The sequence below is a fragment of the Nerophis ophidion genome, linkage group LG02 (genome assembly GCF_033978795.1).
Source record: "Nerophis ophidion isolate RoL-2023_Sa linkage group LG02, RoL_Noph_v1.0, whole genome shotgun sequence".
Lineage (NCBI taxonomy): Eukaryota > Metazoa > Chordata > Actinopteri > Syngnathiformes > Syngnathidae > Nerophis > Nerophis ophidion.
In genome coordinates, this window is record NC_084612.1 from 67,243,121 (window position 1) to 67,260,693 (window position 17,573).

The 17,573-nt window shown below is 40.5% G+C and overlaps 1 protein-coding gene across 1 annotated transcript in view; it reads right to left on the minus strand.

Annotated features, from left to right (window-relative positions):
• Positions 1 to 17,573, minus strand: part of st7l (suppression of tumorigenicity 7 like) — a 78,107-nt gene that overhangs the window by 45,867 nt on the left and 14,667 nt on the right. The window contains exons 5-11 of the mRNA XM_061889318.1: positions 12,427 to 12,542; positions 12,281 to 12,359; positions 12,092 to 12,180; positions 11,000 to 11,100; positions 5,975 to 6,089; positions 5,823 to 5,895; positions 5,643 to 5,745 (exon numbers count right to left, since the gene is read on the minus strand). Coding sequence (XP_061745302.1) covers positions 5,643 to 5,745; positions 5,823 to 5,895; positions 5,975 to 6,089; positions 11,000 to 11,100; positions 12,092 to 12,180; positions 12,281 to 12,359; positions 12,427 to 12,542 — 676 coding nt within the window. The remainder of the gene's footprint in view (positions 1 to 5,642; positions 5,746 to 5,822; positions 5,896 to 5,974; positions 6,090 to 10,999; positions 11,101 to 12,091; positions 12,181 to 12,280; positions 12,360 to 12,426; positions 12,543 to 17,573) is intronic.

Below are 17,573 nucleotides of genomic sequence, written 5' to 3' on the forward strand. Positions count from 1 at the left end.
GTTCCGAACTTTATCATCGATGTTCTCTACTAAATCCTTTCAGCAAAAATATGGCTATATCGCGAAATGATCAAGTATGACACATAGGATGGACCTGCTATCCCCGTTTAAATAAGAAAATCTCATTACAGTAGGCCTTTAAAAAGGTTCAATGTCAACAAAATACCACTTGTAAAGTCTGTGTGACTGAACCTATGTGACATCACACTGCCCTCTGCTGGTGGGATTGTGATGCAAGCCCTTGCTTCTGTTGAACTCTGGACAATAGTTGGCAAAAAAGTGGTATGCAACGCCTTATGATTCAGTTAATTAATGCACAAAACAAGGACCACAAAAAGTATGCTTGGATGAGCTTGTCGAGGAATAGCTTTGCTAAAGCTCTGCCCTCAACCCCATTGGAATGGACCAAAATACAGCATATTATTGTAGAAATCTTTCCAATAGAGTGAAAGCTGAAATATTTTTTTTTACATTTACCATTTCCTGTTGGTGTAATAATCAGGTGTCCCAATACCTTTGTGAATTCAGTGTATCACATGAAGTATGGTAATAATATTAAAGTGCTCAAAACTACAGTAAAAGTTCTAACCCAAAGCCCACCACCTGCAAGTCATCCTTTATAATAACACAAATCAGGGCCTCATCTATAAAGCTTGTATAGGCTTAGGCTTAAAGGGGAATTGCACTGTTTTTTGTAATATTTCCCATCATTCACAATCTCTATGTAAAACAAGAACATGTTTTTTCTTCTTTTTATGCATTCCAATTCGTAATATACGGCAAGTACGAGGTGGCTATCAATGCAGCTAATGGAAGCCGTTATTTGCACACACCTGCTCAGTGGCTTTGTGGTTAGAGTGTCCGCCCTGAGATTGGTAGGTCGTGAGTTCAAACCCCGGCCGAATCACACCAAAGACTATAAAAATGGGACCCATTACCTCCCTGCTTGGCACTCAGCATAAAGAGTTTGAATAGGGGGTTAAATCACCAAAATCATTCCGGAGCGCGGCCACCGCTGCTCCTCACTGCTCCCCTCACCTCCCATGGGGTAAACAAAAGAATGGGTCCAATGCAGAGGTTAATTTCACCACACCTAGTGTGAGAGTGAAAATCATTGGTACTTCAACTTTTAACATAAAACCCACTGAAAAAACATTTATGAACTGCCAGAAATACTGCATTTACATGTTGTGACCTGCTATTAACCAAATTAGCGACATTGTTATTGCAAGCGCTAATGCTGAGGAACTACTTTTATTAACAAGCGATCACAAAGAGGTAACTAGCTTATGCAGCTATTGACATACCGAGTCGGGGAACTGTTGCATCATCTCTGAGTTGGTAAAAGTAAATCTTAGATCATAAATCAGGCTTCTTGCCAGAATAGTAGAAGGTTGTGGCCATAAACCGAGAAGTTGGTCAATCCTGACATTCAATTTAGAAAGATGCTTGTTTCATTTTATTTTTTTTTAACCAGTGTGAGGATTATGATATTGACCTAAACAAGAAGATATGGACGTCCTAACAGTCAGCGTCAAGACAGCAGACATTGTACAGTAAGTTTTATTATGTTTGTAGTTTGTATTTTTTGTTTAGCACTTAGCAATACTGCTACTAATTGAATCTGCTTATCACTCAGCTTCTAAAACTTGTAGCTCGTCCTCCTTATCTTCAGGCTGAAAAAGATAATCTGGATCATCATTTGTCGCAAAGTAATCTTTGTTGACTCTCATGAAGTCTGTATCTATTAGTAGCGTTGTTGTTGATGGAAATAGCGCACTGTATGCTTAAAATGAGCAAAATATAAAAATATTATGTTATTATGATGTGCCTGTTACTACATTACATATATACTTACAGCGTGTATGTAAAATGTTGATGAAGGTTTTTTTAACAGCTTTATAGGCGGAATAGTGCGAGTCTTAGATGACTTTTGCTAGCGTTTCTTTATGTGTTAGAATGCATAAAAAAGAAAAGCATGTGTGTGCTTGTTCCATATATGGATTGTGAATGAGAAATCCCAGAAAATTACAGTTCCCCCTTGAAGGTATAGGAGCATGTGCGGTCAAAATAATAAACATGCTAGTTAAGTGTTGGAGTAACTTTAAATATAATTTGATCCTACATTCAATGGGAACAATTATAGTTATATTAACAAGGATAACAACTGGTTCTTACATTTATTAGCTTAGTCTGTATTTTGTTTAATCATCTTTGATTAATCATTGCAGGAACCATCAGGTGTTATTGACAAGAAAAACACTCCACTGACTGACTGATTCGATTTTATTAATCAAATGTAAACGCCTCACTAAATTGGCCCTAGTGTGTGAATGGTTGTCTATCTGTGTTGGCCCAGCGATGAGGTGGCGACTTGTCCAGGGTGTATCCTGTCTTCTGCCTGAATGCCGCTGGGATAGGCTCCAGCCCTCTCGCAATCCCGAGAGGGACAAATGGTAGAAAATGGATGTGATCGCCTAAATTGTGTGTGCTCGTCAACCTATAAGTCAGTCTTTCTCAAATAGTGGGGCAGGTCTCCCTGGGGAGGTGTGGTGTGTGACCTCGGGTCATGCTTTCTTTTTGCCACACCAGAATAAAATTAAGCGTATGTAACACTTGGCTTCACTTGTAACCACGGTGGGAGACGAAAAACCAGTGTGTGGTTTCCTTTAATGTTAATAAGCTTACAATGTTATGCAGAGGTATAGTTATAACAAGAAGGAGCTGAGCCGGAAGGCAAAGCTCTCAATTTACTGGTCGATCTACGTTCCCATTCTCACCTATGGTCATGAGCTTTGGGTCATGACCGAAAGGATAAGATCACGGGTACAAGCGGCCGAAATGAGTTTCCTCCGCCGGGTGGCGGGGCTCTCCCTTAGAGATAGGGTGAGAAGCTCTGCCATCCGGGAGGAGCTCAACGTAAAGCCGCTGCTCCTCCACATCGAGAGGAGCCAGATGAGGTGGTTCGGGCATCTGGTCAGGATGCCACCCGAACGCCTCCCTAGGGATGTGTTTAGGGCACGTCCAGCTGATAGGAGGCCACGGGGAAGACCCAGGACACGTTGGGAAGACTATGTCTCCCGGCTGGCCTGGGAACGCCTCGGGATCCCCCGGGAAGAGCTAGACGAAGTGGCTGGACATAGGGAAGTCTGGGCTTCCCTGCTTAGGCTGCTGCCCCCGCGACCCGATCTCGGATAAGCGGAAGATGATGGACGGATGGATGGATAATTATACTACTTATAGTCAAAGGGGTGGGAACCATAAATATTTGAGAAGCACTGTTATAATTAGTGACTGTAAATACATTTAAAATTTACCATTAAGTATATACAGTATAGAAAAAGCAATGCAGCGCCTGAATATTTGTTTTTTTAACATCATTTATTATACTATACATACATTTATTGTTTAATATAACCCAATATGCATGTCATAAGGGCTGCCTTGCTTTACTTTGCTCAATTTATGGATATAATTCAGCTCTTTGTCGCATATAGTATTTCATTTATACCAACATTTATTTGTCGCACAGCGGCCTCCATTGGTGTGGATTGTGCCAAATATACTTTAATTAGTTGTGTTGTAATTCAATAATGCCCAGAATTAAGTTTATTATACATGGTCGTAATGTAATAATTTCAAATGTATCTGTCTGCAAATAGTGCGGCAAAAACGTATTTAGTCAGCCACTGATTGTGCAAGTTCTCCCACTTAAAATGATGACAGAGGTCTGTAATTTTCATCATAGGTACACTTCAACTGTGAGAGACAGAATGTGAAAAAAATATTCAGGAATTCACATTGTAGGAATTTTTAATAATTTATTTGTAAATTATGGTGGAAAATAAGTATTTGGTCAACCATTCAAAGTTCTCACTGATGGAAGGATGTTTTGGCTCAAAATCTCACGATACATGGCCCCATTCATTCTTTCCTTAACACGGATCAATCGTCCTGTCCCCTTAGCAGAAAAACAGCCTCAAAGCAATATGTTCCCACCCCCATGCTTCACAGTAGGTATGGTGTTCTTGGGATGCAACTCAGTATTCTTCTTCCTCCAAACACGACAAGTTGAGTTTATACCAAAATGGATACATGGATGACACAGCAGAGGATTGGGAGAATGTCATGTGGTCAGATGAAACCAAAATATAACTTTTTGGTCATCATTGGAGGAAGAAGAATACTGAGTTGCATCCCAAGAACACCACACCTACTGTGTAGAATGGGGGTGGAAACATCATTCTTTGGGGCAGTTTTTCTGCTAAGGGGACAGGACGATTGATCCGTGTTAAGGAAAGAATGAATGGGGCCATGTATTGTGAGATTTTGAGCCAAAACCTCCTTCCATCAGAGCTTTGAATGGTTGACCAAATACTTATTTTCCACCATAATTTACAAACAAATTCTTTAAAGTTCCTACAACGTGAATTCCTGGATTTTTTTCCCCACATTCTGTCTCTCACAGTTGAAGTGTACATATGATGAAAATTACAGATCTCTGTCATAATTTTAAGTGGGAGAACTCGCACAATCCGTGGCTGACTAAATACTTTTTTGGCCCACTGCACATGTGACGTAACTTTATTCACAGTTAAAGGACAGTCTCGTCTTTGTACACACCCTTGAAATTAAAAATAGGTTTTACTACACATATGTAGAATGTTGCACACGAGGCACAGCTGTGCTGAACTAGGTTTTTATTTGGTTAGGTTTGTCGTCATTGTTTTTACGTTCTATTTGCACTACAAGATCACAATCTTTCCTTTTGTTCTATTTATTATATTTGAAATCAATTCATATTAGCCTATGATATTTCTAACCTACTCTATTTATATCCGATTCCTTTTAAATCACTATGTACATATTATCGTTCTTGTGGTACTCATTGGGGTAAATCTGGGACCTCGGATACCAAATGTTGTGCCCTCTTAAAGTTAAAGTTTAAAGTACCACTGGTACCTCACACACTAGGTAGGTGTGGTGAAATTACTCTCTCCGCTCGGGATGGTCTCTTGCATCCACCGTGGACTGGACTTTCACAATATTATGTTAGACTCACTCGACTTTCATTGCATCCGGTCTCTCCTGGGAATGGCAGAGGTCACCCACATCCGCGGCCCTCTCCAAGGTTTCTCATACTTATTTACATTGACATCCCACTGGGTTTGTGCGTTTTTCCTTGCCCTTATGTGAGCTCTGAACCGAGGATGTCGTTGTGGCTTGTGCAGGCCTTTGAGAGACTTGTGATTGAGGGCTATATACATAAACATTGATTGATGATTGAATGATACTCTCATTTGACCCATCCCCTTGTTTCACCCTCTGGGAAGTGAGGAGAGTAGTGAGCAGCAGCGGTGGCCACGCTCAGTAATCATTTTGGTGGTTTAACCCCCAATTCCAACCCTTGATGCTGAATGCCAAGCAGTGAGGAAATGGGTCCCATTTTGATAGTCCTCGGTATGACTCGGCCGGAGTTTGAACTCTTGCGTGCTAAAATGACAATCAATACAAAGCTAAAAAAAGATGCCAATTCCCAAATTTAAATCTACTAATATGATTTCCACCCCAAAAATTTTTTTTAGGTTTCGAATTTTACCCACAGTCTTTGACAATAGATAGAAGATAACAAAATGACTGACCTTTGGCACGTGCGGATTGAACTCCACGGCTCTGTGAATGGCCTCCACGGCGTTCATCTCTGCTGTACTGAGACCCCGCCTGGACGCCGCCTCCGGGGAAAACCTGAGGAAACAGCCTGGTGTGACAACCGACGAACCAAGTCGTCAAAAAATGTTCTCCGAAGCGGACAGGAAGCATACTTATCGGACACGGCCCGCGCTTTCAAGAGTGCGGAAGTGTAGCATATCGTGGCTGATTTTGGAAGGCTGATGTCTATAATGAAAGCCCAAAAAAACATAACATTTTGTCAGTGATCGCTAATTACAAAAGGAGATGTTCTTTGTAGTCGTACCGTCGTATTTGGCGAGGACAGCCTGCACGTCAGCGTATGCTTGAAGCTCTAGGAGCGCCTCCAGGAGGTTTTCATGTATATTTAACATCCCGAGCAAAGGGAACTCCTTCATTAACTGTGAAGAAGACACAAATCAAACATTAAGAGGCAAATTGGTGAATACCATGCCAAGCTGTGTGTAATTTTGCCTTCACAAAGATAAGTAATGGTACATCAGTTGTAATTAATAAGTACTACCGAAAGCCAAAACAAAGTTTTTTTTAATCAAAATTAATATTTATAATTATTCTGTTACAGACTCCTGGATATATTAACACAAAACACATTAATTTCAGACTATTTCAAATTTTACATTAACAAAACTATCTTCATTTAACTTTCTTTTGTCATGCTCGACATCACAGGATTTGTTTTTTGTGTCATTTTCCATTAGTTCCGGTTCCTTAGTTCTCTTATTTTGTTACATATGTTTATTATTTTGTGTTGAAAGTGTTTCCTTTTATTTCTGAGGAAGCTGCGGTGTGCAGCTGTTTGTAGTCAATTATCAGAAGTGTTCCAAAAGGGGAACTGCATTTTTTTTGGGTGCCTCTCATTCACAACCTTTACGTAAGACAAGAACACATGTTTTTATGTATTGTAAATGTTAAATAAATGCGATCAAAAGTCTGCTCTAATCTGTCTACAAAAGCCCTTAAAAACACCCATACATCTCCATTAAGGGTTTATATACATGATATAAGTATATATGTAATCTAGTAACAAGCACCTATATAATAACGATATTTACGTATTTTGATCATATTAATCATAAGCGTCGCATTAATTTAAAAACGCATCACATTTGCTTTTTATCCCCACTACATCATTGATTATTACTCACTGCAGACTTCACGAGAGCCAACAAACACAATAAAACATCACTTACTGTACAATGTCTGCCGCCATTAGGTTGTCGACTAATAGAATCTTGTTTTATTCCCGTTTAGGTGAAAAATAATTTTAACATTTTGTGAAGAAATAGGGGGTGGAACCGCCATTTCCGTGTCTAAATTGGCTATCAAAGCGTAAGAACATGTCAAATTACATCCACGTCCTACTATCAAGGTGAGAGACATTATGTATGGTCTACATCAGGGGTCGGCAACCCGCGGCTCCGGAGCCGCATGCGGCTCTTTGATCACTCTGATGTGGCTCAGCTGCATACTTGCCGGCCCCTACGATTTTTCCGGATTTCAATGCCTCTCCTAGATACATCCCGCGGCTAACATTCTCTGAGTTCCACCCGCACAATAATATTGAGGGCGTGACCGTGACGGCAATGCTTTTAACGTCCTCTAAATCCTGTCGTCGTGCCCTCTTTCACGCCATGCTATCTGCGTGCATGCCGGCCGGTCACATATGGCATGCGACCCCTGATAACATACGTAACTGACTGCAAGGCATACTTGGTCAACAGCCACACAGGTTACACTGATGGTTGTAATATAAACAACTTTTACACTCTTACTAATATGAGCCACACTGTGAACCCACACCAAACAAGAATGACAACACATTTCGGGAGAACATCCGCACTGTAACACAACAGAACAAATACCCAGAATCCCATGCATCCCTAACTCTTCCGAGCTACATTATACACCCCGGCTACCACCAAACCTTGCCCACCTCAACCGACGCACGGAGGTGGGGGAGGTGTATATAAATTAGCCAGGAAGAGTCAGGGATGCATGGGATCGTGGGTATTTGTTGTGTTGTGCTTATGTTGTGTTATGGTGCGGATGTTCTCCCGAAATGTGTTTGTCATTTTTGTTTGGTGTGGGTTCACAGTGTGGCGGATATTAGTAAGAGTGTTAAAGTTGTTTAAACGCGCACCCTCAGTGTGACCTGTATGGCTGTTGAATAAGTATGCCTTGTAGTCACTCATGTGTGTTTGCAGAAGTTACACAGAACATGTGACTAAGTTGGCAAGCTGTTAGCACAGGTTGAAGAAGGCGCTTAAGACTGTGCCATCATAGCACGCCCTTATTATTGTTGTCAGGGTGAAAATCAGCAGACATTTACGGGAATAGTTTCTCTAAATATCGGGAGTTTCCCGGAAAAATTGGGAGAGTTGGCATGGGTGATGCTGTCAAGCGGCATACATATAAAACTCGCGGGCCGCACCAACATTAAATCGGGCCGCTCTATTATTAAATTTCATATTAAGGTGCAAGCCGCGTGTCTGAGACCCCTGGTTTATACATAGCACAAAGCAAAAAAAAAAAAAAACTATGCATGCAGTGTTTTTTCATTTTAAATGTGTTTTGTGGCTCCCATTGTTTTCTTTATTTTGTGAAACGGGTCGAAATGGCTCTTTGAGTGGTAAAGGTTGCCGACCCCTGGTCTACAATAAAAGTCCATGAGCCAAGGAAGCGAAGAAGCACTTTACCACTCGATGATGCAAACATAGCCACAAACGCCAGTGGTCAAGGCACCGCTATAAATCCATTGCCTGCATTAGCACAACACTTGGTTGATGTCTAAGTCACGAAATGTAAATGGACTATTGTTGGCGTTTTGTAGATGTTTTTTTATTGGGCTTTATGGGCGGAATAGGTGACATCCCATTGGCTCTGCTGTACAGACTTTTATTTACGTTTACTTACAAGTTAGATTGCATAAAAAAAAAAACATTTGTCGCCATGTCTTTCATAATGATTAGGAAAGATAGGCAAAATAAAGCATATTATGTCTGATTTCAAAATACCAGTTATGGATTTGAGCTGTCCCAGATTCTGCTCAACTCCTCAGGTCGCCTTTACGCAGAAGACAAAAGACATTCACAGCTCAATTCTCAGAAAGAACGCATAATGGCTCATGTGACTGCAATTACCCCGACTGGTTTTGTGGCCGTTGACCCACCTGACTCACTAATCACTGTTTGTTTACATAACAAAAGGAGGGCCTTCCAGCCGATCGGCTGACCTGTGGGTTTTATAGGTAGAAAAACCAAATGGCTGCTCTCTGGGTCTTCTAGTGTTAAGCATGGCATTTTCTTACCTGTATGTTAGACGCATTCTGTTGAATATGTGTTTTCCTGTGTGTGTGATACTCAAAGACCCTTTTTTTTGCATGTGGCCTTTATCTGCATTCTGGGTGCATCTCTAGGCCCTAATGCAGTTCCATCCATCCACCCATCTTCTTCCGCTTATCCGAGGTCGGGTCGCGGGGGCAACAGCCTAAGCAGGGAAACCCAGACTTCCCCCGCCCCAGCCACTTCGTCCAGCTCTTCCCGGGGGATCCTGAGGCGTTCCCAGGCCACCCGGGAGACATAGTCTTCCCAACATGTCCTGGGTTTTCCCCGTGGCCTCCTACCGGTTGGACGTGCCCTAAACACCTCCCTGGGGAGGCGTTCGGGTGGCATCCTGACCAGATGCCCGAGCCACCTCATCTGGCTCCTCTCGATGTGAAGGAGCAGCGGCTCTACTTTGAGTTCCTCCTGGATGGCAGAGCTTCTCACCCTGTCTCTAAGGGAGAGCCTCGCCACACGGCGGAGGAAACTCATTTTGGCCGCTTGTACCCGTGATCTTATCCTTTCTGTCATGACCCAAAGCTCATGACCATAGGTGAGGATGGGAACGTAGATCGACCGGTAAATTGAGAGTTTTGCCTTCCGGCTCAGCTCCTTCTTCACCACAACGGATCGGTACAACGTCCGCATTACCCTAATGCAGTTGTACCCACTAAAAAAATTTCAGAGACTGAGCCACCTGAGGATTGGATTCTTTGTTTGGGCAATCGATTCCGCTAATGATTCGCAGGTAAACGTTTATTCAGCCATAGGAAAGGTTATTCAGTCGTATGAAAATTGCGATGATGTACAGCAGGGGCGCTCACACTTTTTCTGCAGGCGAGCTACTTTTCAATTGACCAAGTCGAGGAGATCTACCTCATTCCGAAAGATTGGCCCTGCGATGAGGTGGCGACTTGTCCAGGGTGTACCCCGCCTTCCGGCCGATTGCAGCTGAGATAGGCGCCAGCGCCCCCCGCGACCCCAAAAAGGGAATAAGCGGTAGAAAATGGATGGATGGATATTTATGAAAGAGACATTAATGGTGTTAAATGATAATACAAGCATGTTTAACACACATAGATTCCTTTCTTTCATGAAGACAAGAATATAAGTTGGTGTATTTGATTCTGATGACTTGCATTGATTGGAATTAGACAGTGGTGCTGATAACGTCCGCATTTTCAAATGGAGGAAAAAAAAAGTCCTCCTTTCGGTCCAATACCACATGAAAGTGGTTGGATTTGGCATCTTATTTGTCCAACTTGCATACTCGTTTTTAAACACTTTGTTATGAGAGTAGCATATGTGTGTGGCCCTTTAATGTCTGGCAGCAGGTGAGTGACGTCAGTGACTGTGCGGGTGGGCAAGCAAGTGAGAAAGCGGTCGCTGAGGGTGGGGGAGAAATACATTGGCATCAAACTCCGTAGCTTGCTAGCTTGTGCGCGCTAGCTTTCTGAGACTCTTATTTTGTTAGCACAGACAGGATGAAACAGGTCTTTTATGGTGAAGACGGGAACTGTGCAGTCGGTCTTTAGAGTTTTGACAGTAGGTACGGAGTCTCTAGAAATAAAATGTGTTTCTCTGCGTCCGCCCTGTTAGTGATTTTTTTTTTAAATATGAGCTTGCAGCAGCCAACGTCATCTCACAAGATCCTCGGGTGCCGAGAATGTCAAACAACTGACGAAAGTGAAGTCTTGGTATGATTGATGATTGCTCATTTTTATGTATATTTTTTAATGCCTGGCTTGAGATCGACTGACACACCCTCCGAGATCGACCAGTCGATCGCGATCGACGTAATGGGCACCCTTGATGTACAGAAACCGGGGCAAATTCCATTAAAATTTTCATCCCAAACTGATACGTTTTATAAATGGGGCGTGCAAAAACCAAGATACCGTAAATTGTGCAGGTGTAGGCCAGAGTGTACTGATAGAGAAGATCTACGCAGAAGCCCGAAACACACTTACGTCTCGCATCATTTTCACTGCCTCTTTAATGCGTCCCAGCTTGCGTGCACACATGGCCAGTCTGCGTTTAATGTAAACCAGTAAGTTGATATCTTTGCCTGCTGTAAACACAACATATAGAGAGGTCAATAATGACAACTAGGGATGCACCGATTAATCGGTAACCGAATATATTCAGCCGAATATGGCAAAAAAACCCACATTCGGCCTTCGGTGGAATGAGTTAAAAACAAGGCCGAATAGTGGCGTGTGACGCAATTTTTTGACGCGGTGACGTTGGGATATGTTGTGTACCTGTATAAGTGTATGAGGTTACAAGCACACACTTATTGAGATTTAGTGGGGCGTCTGTTTACATTATTAGCCTGTTGTGTAGGCTACCTGTATAAGTGTATGAGGTAACAAGCACACACTTATTGAGATTTAGTGGGGGCCTCTGTTTACATTATTAGCCTGTTGTGTAGGCTACCTGTATAAGTGTATGAGGTAACAAGCACACACTTATTGAGATTTAGTGGGGGCCTCTGTTTACATTATTAGCCTGTTGTGTAGGCTACCTGTATAAGTGTATGAGGTAACAAGCACACACTTAATTGAGATTTACTTGAGCCTTCTGTTTACATTATTAGCATATCTACTGTGGCTAAGCAGACTTTTGCCAAAAGGACAATAATTCATTTGTTGTGGGTTTATCCACTTTAATGCACTTTATTTTTATTTGGAATGCATGTTTTGTTTGAAGGCCTAATAAAAATGAAAAACTTTGTGCTTTCTTTGAAAAGCAAACGCTACTGGAATATTAAAAAAATGTCAATATTCAATAAAAAATTACTTTATTTGAAAAACATGTCTAAACATTTATTCTAGGCTATTTATGCAATATCAAAAAAATTATGAAAAACTGCATTCATTATTCGGTATTCGGCCAAGCGTTTAATTTTTATTCGGCTTCGGCCACCAATTTTCATTTCGGTGCATCCCTAATGACAACATTAGGTTTGGTGACACTTTTTCATTAAATAGGATGTAAAACTGTCTCCAAACTTCTGCCTGTACATTTTGTCTATGTTGTATTGTAGAGCCAATTCTTACCAATAGCTAAAGCTTTTTTGAAGAGGCGCTCGGCTTCTGTGATCGTTGTAGCCTCTTCCTCTGCGAGAAGCACATAGGCTGCAGCACATCTACGAAAAAAAAAACATATTTATTTGTCATTTAATGAAAAATAAGCAACTTAGAACTTTTAGTACAGTTACAAGCACAATATTTAGGCAGAGGACTCACTCATGGTTCATCTCTATGGCCTGGTAAGCGGCCCTAATCCTGGCTTGAGGATTTCTCTCCCTCCAGGCCTTCTGCATGACTGTAGGCCAAAGTTAATTACACGCTTATCATATGCAGCCAAACAACATGCAAAGATTTTTACTCACCTGAATCTTCTGGCCTTAACTGCTGAGTGTCTCCTGTGAAAAAGGTCTGATGGTCTTGAGCAGACAGGTTCATGTCGTAGTACGTCAGTGGTTCCTTCCCGGTCACCCACGTGTACCTGAGGCGATATTTACAATAGACAGTGAAAGCTCAACTTAATCAAATGGCCTTTCAAGTTGTATTGTTTATGATATAGAAACTATATTGCACAGACTGTTATATTTAAATCACATTCTATTGCAGGGGTCGGCAACCCAAAATGGTGAAAGAGCCATATTGGACCAAAAATCCCCCGAAAAAAAATCGGTCTGGGGCCGCAAAAAAAAAATCAAAGCCTTATATAAGTGTTATAATGAAGGCAACACATGATGTAAGTGTCTATATTAGCTATATTAGCTTACTATCAAAGGCTGACGCAAATCTCCATTGACAGAAATGTTGTATTTTATTTTTCATTGTACACATTTTGCAACATTGGAAAACATTAGTAGAATGGTGGCTTCTCAGAGGGTGAGATAACTTGCAGTCATGGATTGACCAAATATGCCTGATTAGCACTCCAGCAAATCAATGAAATCAACAATGCTCACTTTTGTGCATTCACGCACAGCATAAAACGTTTGGTGGACAAATTTAGTCAAAGAAGGAGTGGCATAAAACTTTAAAAAACTTTTCTTTTTGGGGGCGGCATAGCATGGTTGGTAGAGCGGCCGTGCCAGCAACTTGACTGTTGCAGGTTCGATTCACGCTTCCGTCATCCTAGTCACTGCCGTTGTGTCCTTGGGCAAGACTTTTTACCCACCTGCTCCCAGTGCCACCCACACTGGTTTAAATGTAACTTAGATATTGGGTTTCACTATGTAAAGCGCTTTGAGTCACTCGAGAAAAGCGCTGTATAAATATAATTCACCTCACTTCACTTTTCTGTGGCAGCATCGGAAAAAGTTACAAACTACGATGAGTTCAAGGATTGCTGACATTAGTGGGACAAAACGGTGCTTTCCAAATACTCATCAGTGAAGCATGTATAATATGAACAGTGGGATTTCTAACAATTAGGAAGGTTTTTGTCATTTTTGTTCTACGAAAAAAATATTTTTTTCTTCATCTTTTTCCATTTTCACACATCTCTGAAAGAGATCCAGGGAGCCACTAGGGAGGCGCTAAAGAGCCGCATGTGGCTCTAGAGCGGCATGTTGCTGACCCCTGTTCTATTGTTAACAGTGGTTACCTTATAGTTAAACCAAGGAGGTGGACTAAATGTCGAATGTAGGAAGTCAAAGACAACCACTAAATAAGTAATATTACATTTATTTCATTTCGACAGTGCACATGAATAAACACTTGAATAAACAGTGTAAATGCGTCGGACTAAGCATAAATGTTAATTTTCAGCCGTAGTCCCAAGGTAGGTTTTTCAAATAACACATAAATATAGATATAAAGCTTTGTAAAAAAATAAAAAATAAACACACATTCTACTCAGAATATTGTTTGGTTTTTCTATTTTTTGTTTAATTTTAATGGCTTTTAAATCGTGGTTCACAGTGGTACCTATGTTTTCATACACCCTACTTTTTCTTCGATTCTTTGTTTGGTGTAAATATTGGCAATAATATTACTTCGCTATTTTTATACACTGTCTTGCTTGCCGTATGGCCAAACATCATTCCTAACAACGTATCATCTGCAAAACAGAATCCAAAGTGTTGATGACTTAGTATCGGCCTTTTTTTAATTAAGTAGGACTGCAAAATAAGTCACAATGGGGCCAAAGAAAGTTCCACGTGCCGGCACTTTGATTAATAAAGGCAAGAAAAAGTACTGAATTAAAGAAAGAACTTATAGCAAGGTACAAAAGTACCCCTCTCCTCCCCCTTTGTTAGTTTTAAAATGTAAAATTGATTTCATTCATTATTTATGCAAATTTTGCATTCTTTGCTGCACGTAAACCGATACATATTCTCTATAAAATATAAGGGTGTCTGAATTCGATAGTGATAATGAATATTATCCCCTCAACTCCCCCAAAAATGGATTAACTTGCTGGAATAAAAAAAGACAATATAACATACATCCATAAACCTGGATGCATATGCAAAAGTGCAATATATTTATCCGTACAGTAATCTATTTATTTATATCTGCACCTTATTGCATTTTTTTATCCTGCACTCCCAAGAGCTAATACAAGGAAAGTTCGTTCTTATTTGTACTGTAAAGTTCAAATTTGAATGACAATAAAAAGGAAGTCTAAGTCTAAGTCTAATATTAGTTCCACAAGTATTAGATTATATCGGCTTGCATCTAAAATCTCCTGCAACGCATCTACTGGACAGGCAGTTAACATGTAAATGTCCTTAAATAAGCATAAAAAGTTGTATTTTCTTGTATTTTAGTGAAAAAAGTAAACATAGGCTAGTAGGAGCAAGCAGCTAGACAACAGCTCAGCACATAAGAGCATACAAGCAGTGCTCATTTTGACAGGATTTTTTTTTTTTGTTACTGTCAGTCTTTTGTCAAAAGTGTCTTAGTTTTAGTCGAACTTTCTGCATCTAGATTTATTTAGTTTTAGTCCATTGAATTTCACAACGTTTTAGTCAGCTAAAATGACACTATAATTAGTCGACTAAAATATTGAGGATTCAAGTTAATGCATCTTTAAAGTTTTCTCGAAAGCACATTTATTTAGGCTACCTGCTTTTTTTGGTCCACATGTAATGTCAATAAATATCTTTCATTGCACTCTTATATATTGTTGTTGTTGTATTTCCTTTTCATAAAGATTAGACATTTTCTTTGAAACAGTCAGCTTTCCAACTTTCCATTCTTATTATTATAGTGACAGGTCATCTGTACAAATAATCATTTTATCATGAATAACAGCGGTAGAAAAGGGATGGATGGATGTTGTAGAGCATGGGTGTCAAATTCTGGCCCTTGAGGCAATATCAAATTAACATTAGAGCTGTCCCGCCGCTGTTACTCCGCATTCACCGCTAACACTTTTACTTGCCAACCCTCTCGATTTTCCCCGGAGACTTCCGAAGTTCAGTGCCCCTCCCGAATTTCATCCTGGACAACAATATTTGGGGTGGGCTTTAAAAGCACTGCCTTTGGCGTTCTCTACAACCTGTCTCCACGTCCGCTTTCCCTCTATACCAGGGGTCGGGAACCTTTTTGGCTGAGAGAGCCAAAAATCCAAATATTTTTTAAATGTATTTCCGTAAGAGCCGTATAATATTTTTTTCAACACCGAACACAACTAAACGCGTGCATTTTTAAGTAAGACCGACATTTGTAGAGTATAACAGGTTTCTTATTTTCTGTAATAATATTGTTATTCTGAAGCTAATTGTGGAGGGGGCGTGGCATGCGGGCCTACAGCGAGGCGGGGTGTGCCAGGACTGTAGATGGCCCGCCTGGTCCTTGTTATCTAATCACCTGTCACTCTGTTATAAGTAGCAGACAGGAAGAGAGACGGGGTTGGGGCTGGAGCCAGAGCGCGAGCGAGAAGGAAAGAGAAAAAGACAATTGCTGGAAAGCAACTGAGAGTCTTATTTAAAAATCAAACAATATTTAAACCCTGAAACAGGCTCTCATGTCGGTGCTTGGTGGTCTGAAGAACCCCTTGAATTGCAAGCCCCAAATGAACTAATAATAAATAAATAACTTCTTACCATTATGCAACTTCTTCAACAGGTGCAGTAGAAAATTAATAGATGGATTCAGAATGAATGTTTTATATTTTGAACGTTATTTTTAACTCTGTGATTACAAGTGGAATTATTCATTACTTATCGTGTTAAGCAATGTCAGCTCAGATTTATCCGAGAGCCAGATGCAGTCAACAAAAGAGCCACATCTGGCTTGCGAGCCATAGGTTCCCTACCCCTGCTCTATACAAACAGCGTGCCGGCCCAGTCACATAATATATACGGCTTATACACACACACAAGTGAATGCAATGCATACTTGGTCAACAGCCATACAGGTCACACTGAGGGTCGCCGCATAAATAACTTTAACACTGTTACAAATATGCGCCACACTGTGAACCCACACCAAACAAAAATGACACATTTCGGGAGAACATCCGCACCGTAACACAACATAAACACAACAGTACAAATACCCAGAACGCCTTGCAGCACTAACTCTTCCGGGACGCTACAATACACACCCCCCGCCATCACCAAACCCCGTCCACCTCAATCCCGCCTCCGAAAAGAGGCACTCCATTTTTATTTAAATTTTATTTGATATGCAATTGATATTTTTTAATTATTATTACTATTTTAAACTCTGTATTTGAGTTTGACACCCCTGTTGTAGAGCCACATAGAGTTGGCACATATACAAGTGTTGTAAACCCAGTTCATTGGCATTCTTTGCAACGTATTGTCTATTTTTCCACGCCTCTGCGACTATGACTTCAATATTTTGTCAGAGCAACTACTGCATTTCATAAAAAGGTGTATTTTATTTATATCACCTATTTAGCACAGGAATTATGGGTAAACTTATTAAAATAGACCAGTAGTATACAAGTGACATGGTATTATTACCTTTGGCCAACTCACAGTTGTGCAGATGTCTCACTGACTTGCCTATTGATGGCGTGACAGCTTCAAAAGTAAAATGTGTCCTAATCTCTTTCTCACAGGTGTACTACACACATTACAATGTGTAACTTGTTACAATGCACAAAGTATTGTTTGGTGGTGAGAAATCCAATGTCCATCACAAAAAAAAAAAGCATCTTTTTGCAATGGCTCCTAAAATCACTCATACGCTGTTAATGAGCTGTGTTTGGATCTATTCTGGACTCGTCCCACCATTCTACAACATAAATATAGTGGGGTTTCATTTATGTCCACATTTTTCTTTTGTTTTTAATTCATTAACTAAACCAGGGGTGTCAAACTCAAATACAGAGTGGGCCAAAATTTAAAACTGAACAAAGTCGTGGGCCAAGGTTGAACAAATTAACCTTTTAATAGGGACCCAAACAAGTTTTGCATTGAATATTGAACAATCAAGGCTTATATAACTTTATTCTGACATGCAAAATCGATTTTCAAATAATAATATTAATGATAAAAAAATATCAATGGCATATAAAATACAATTTTAATAAAAATGTAAT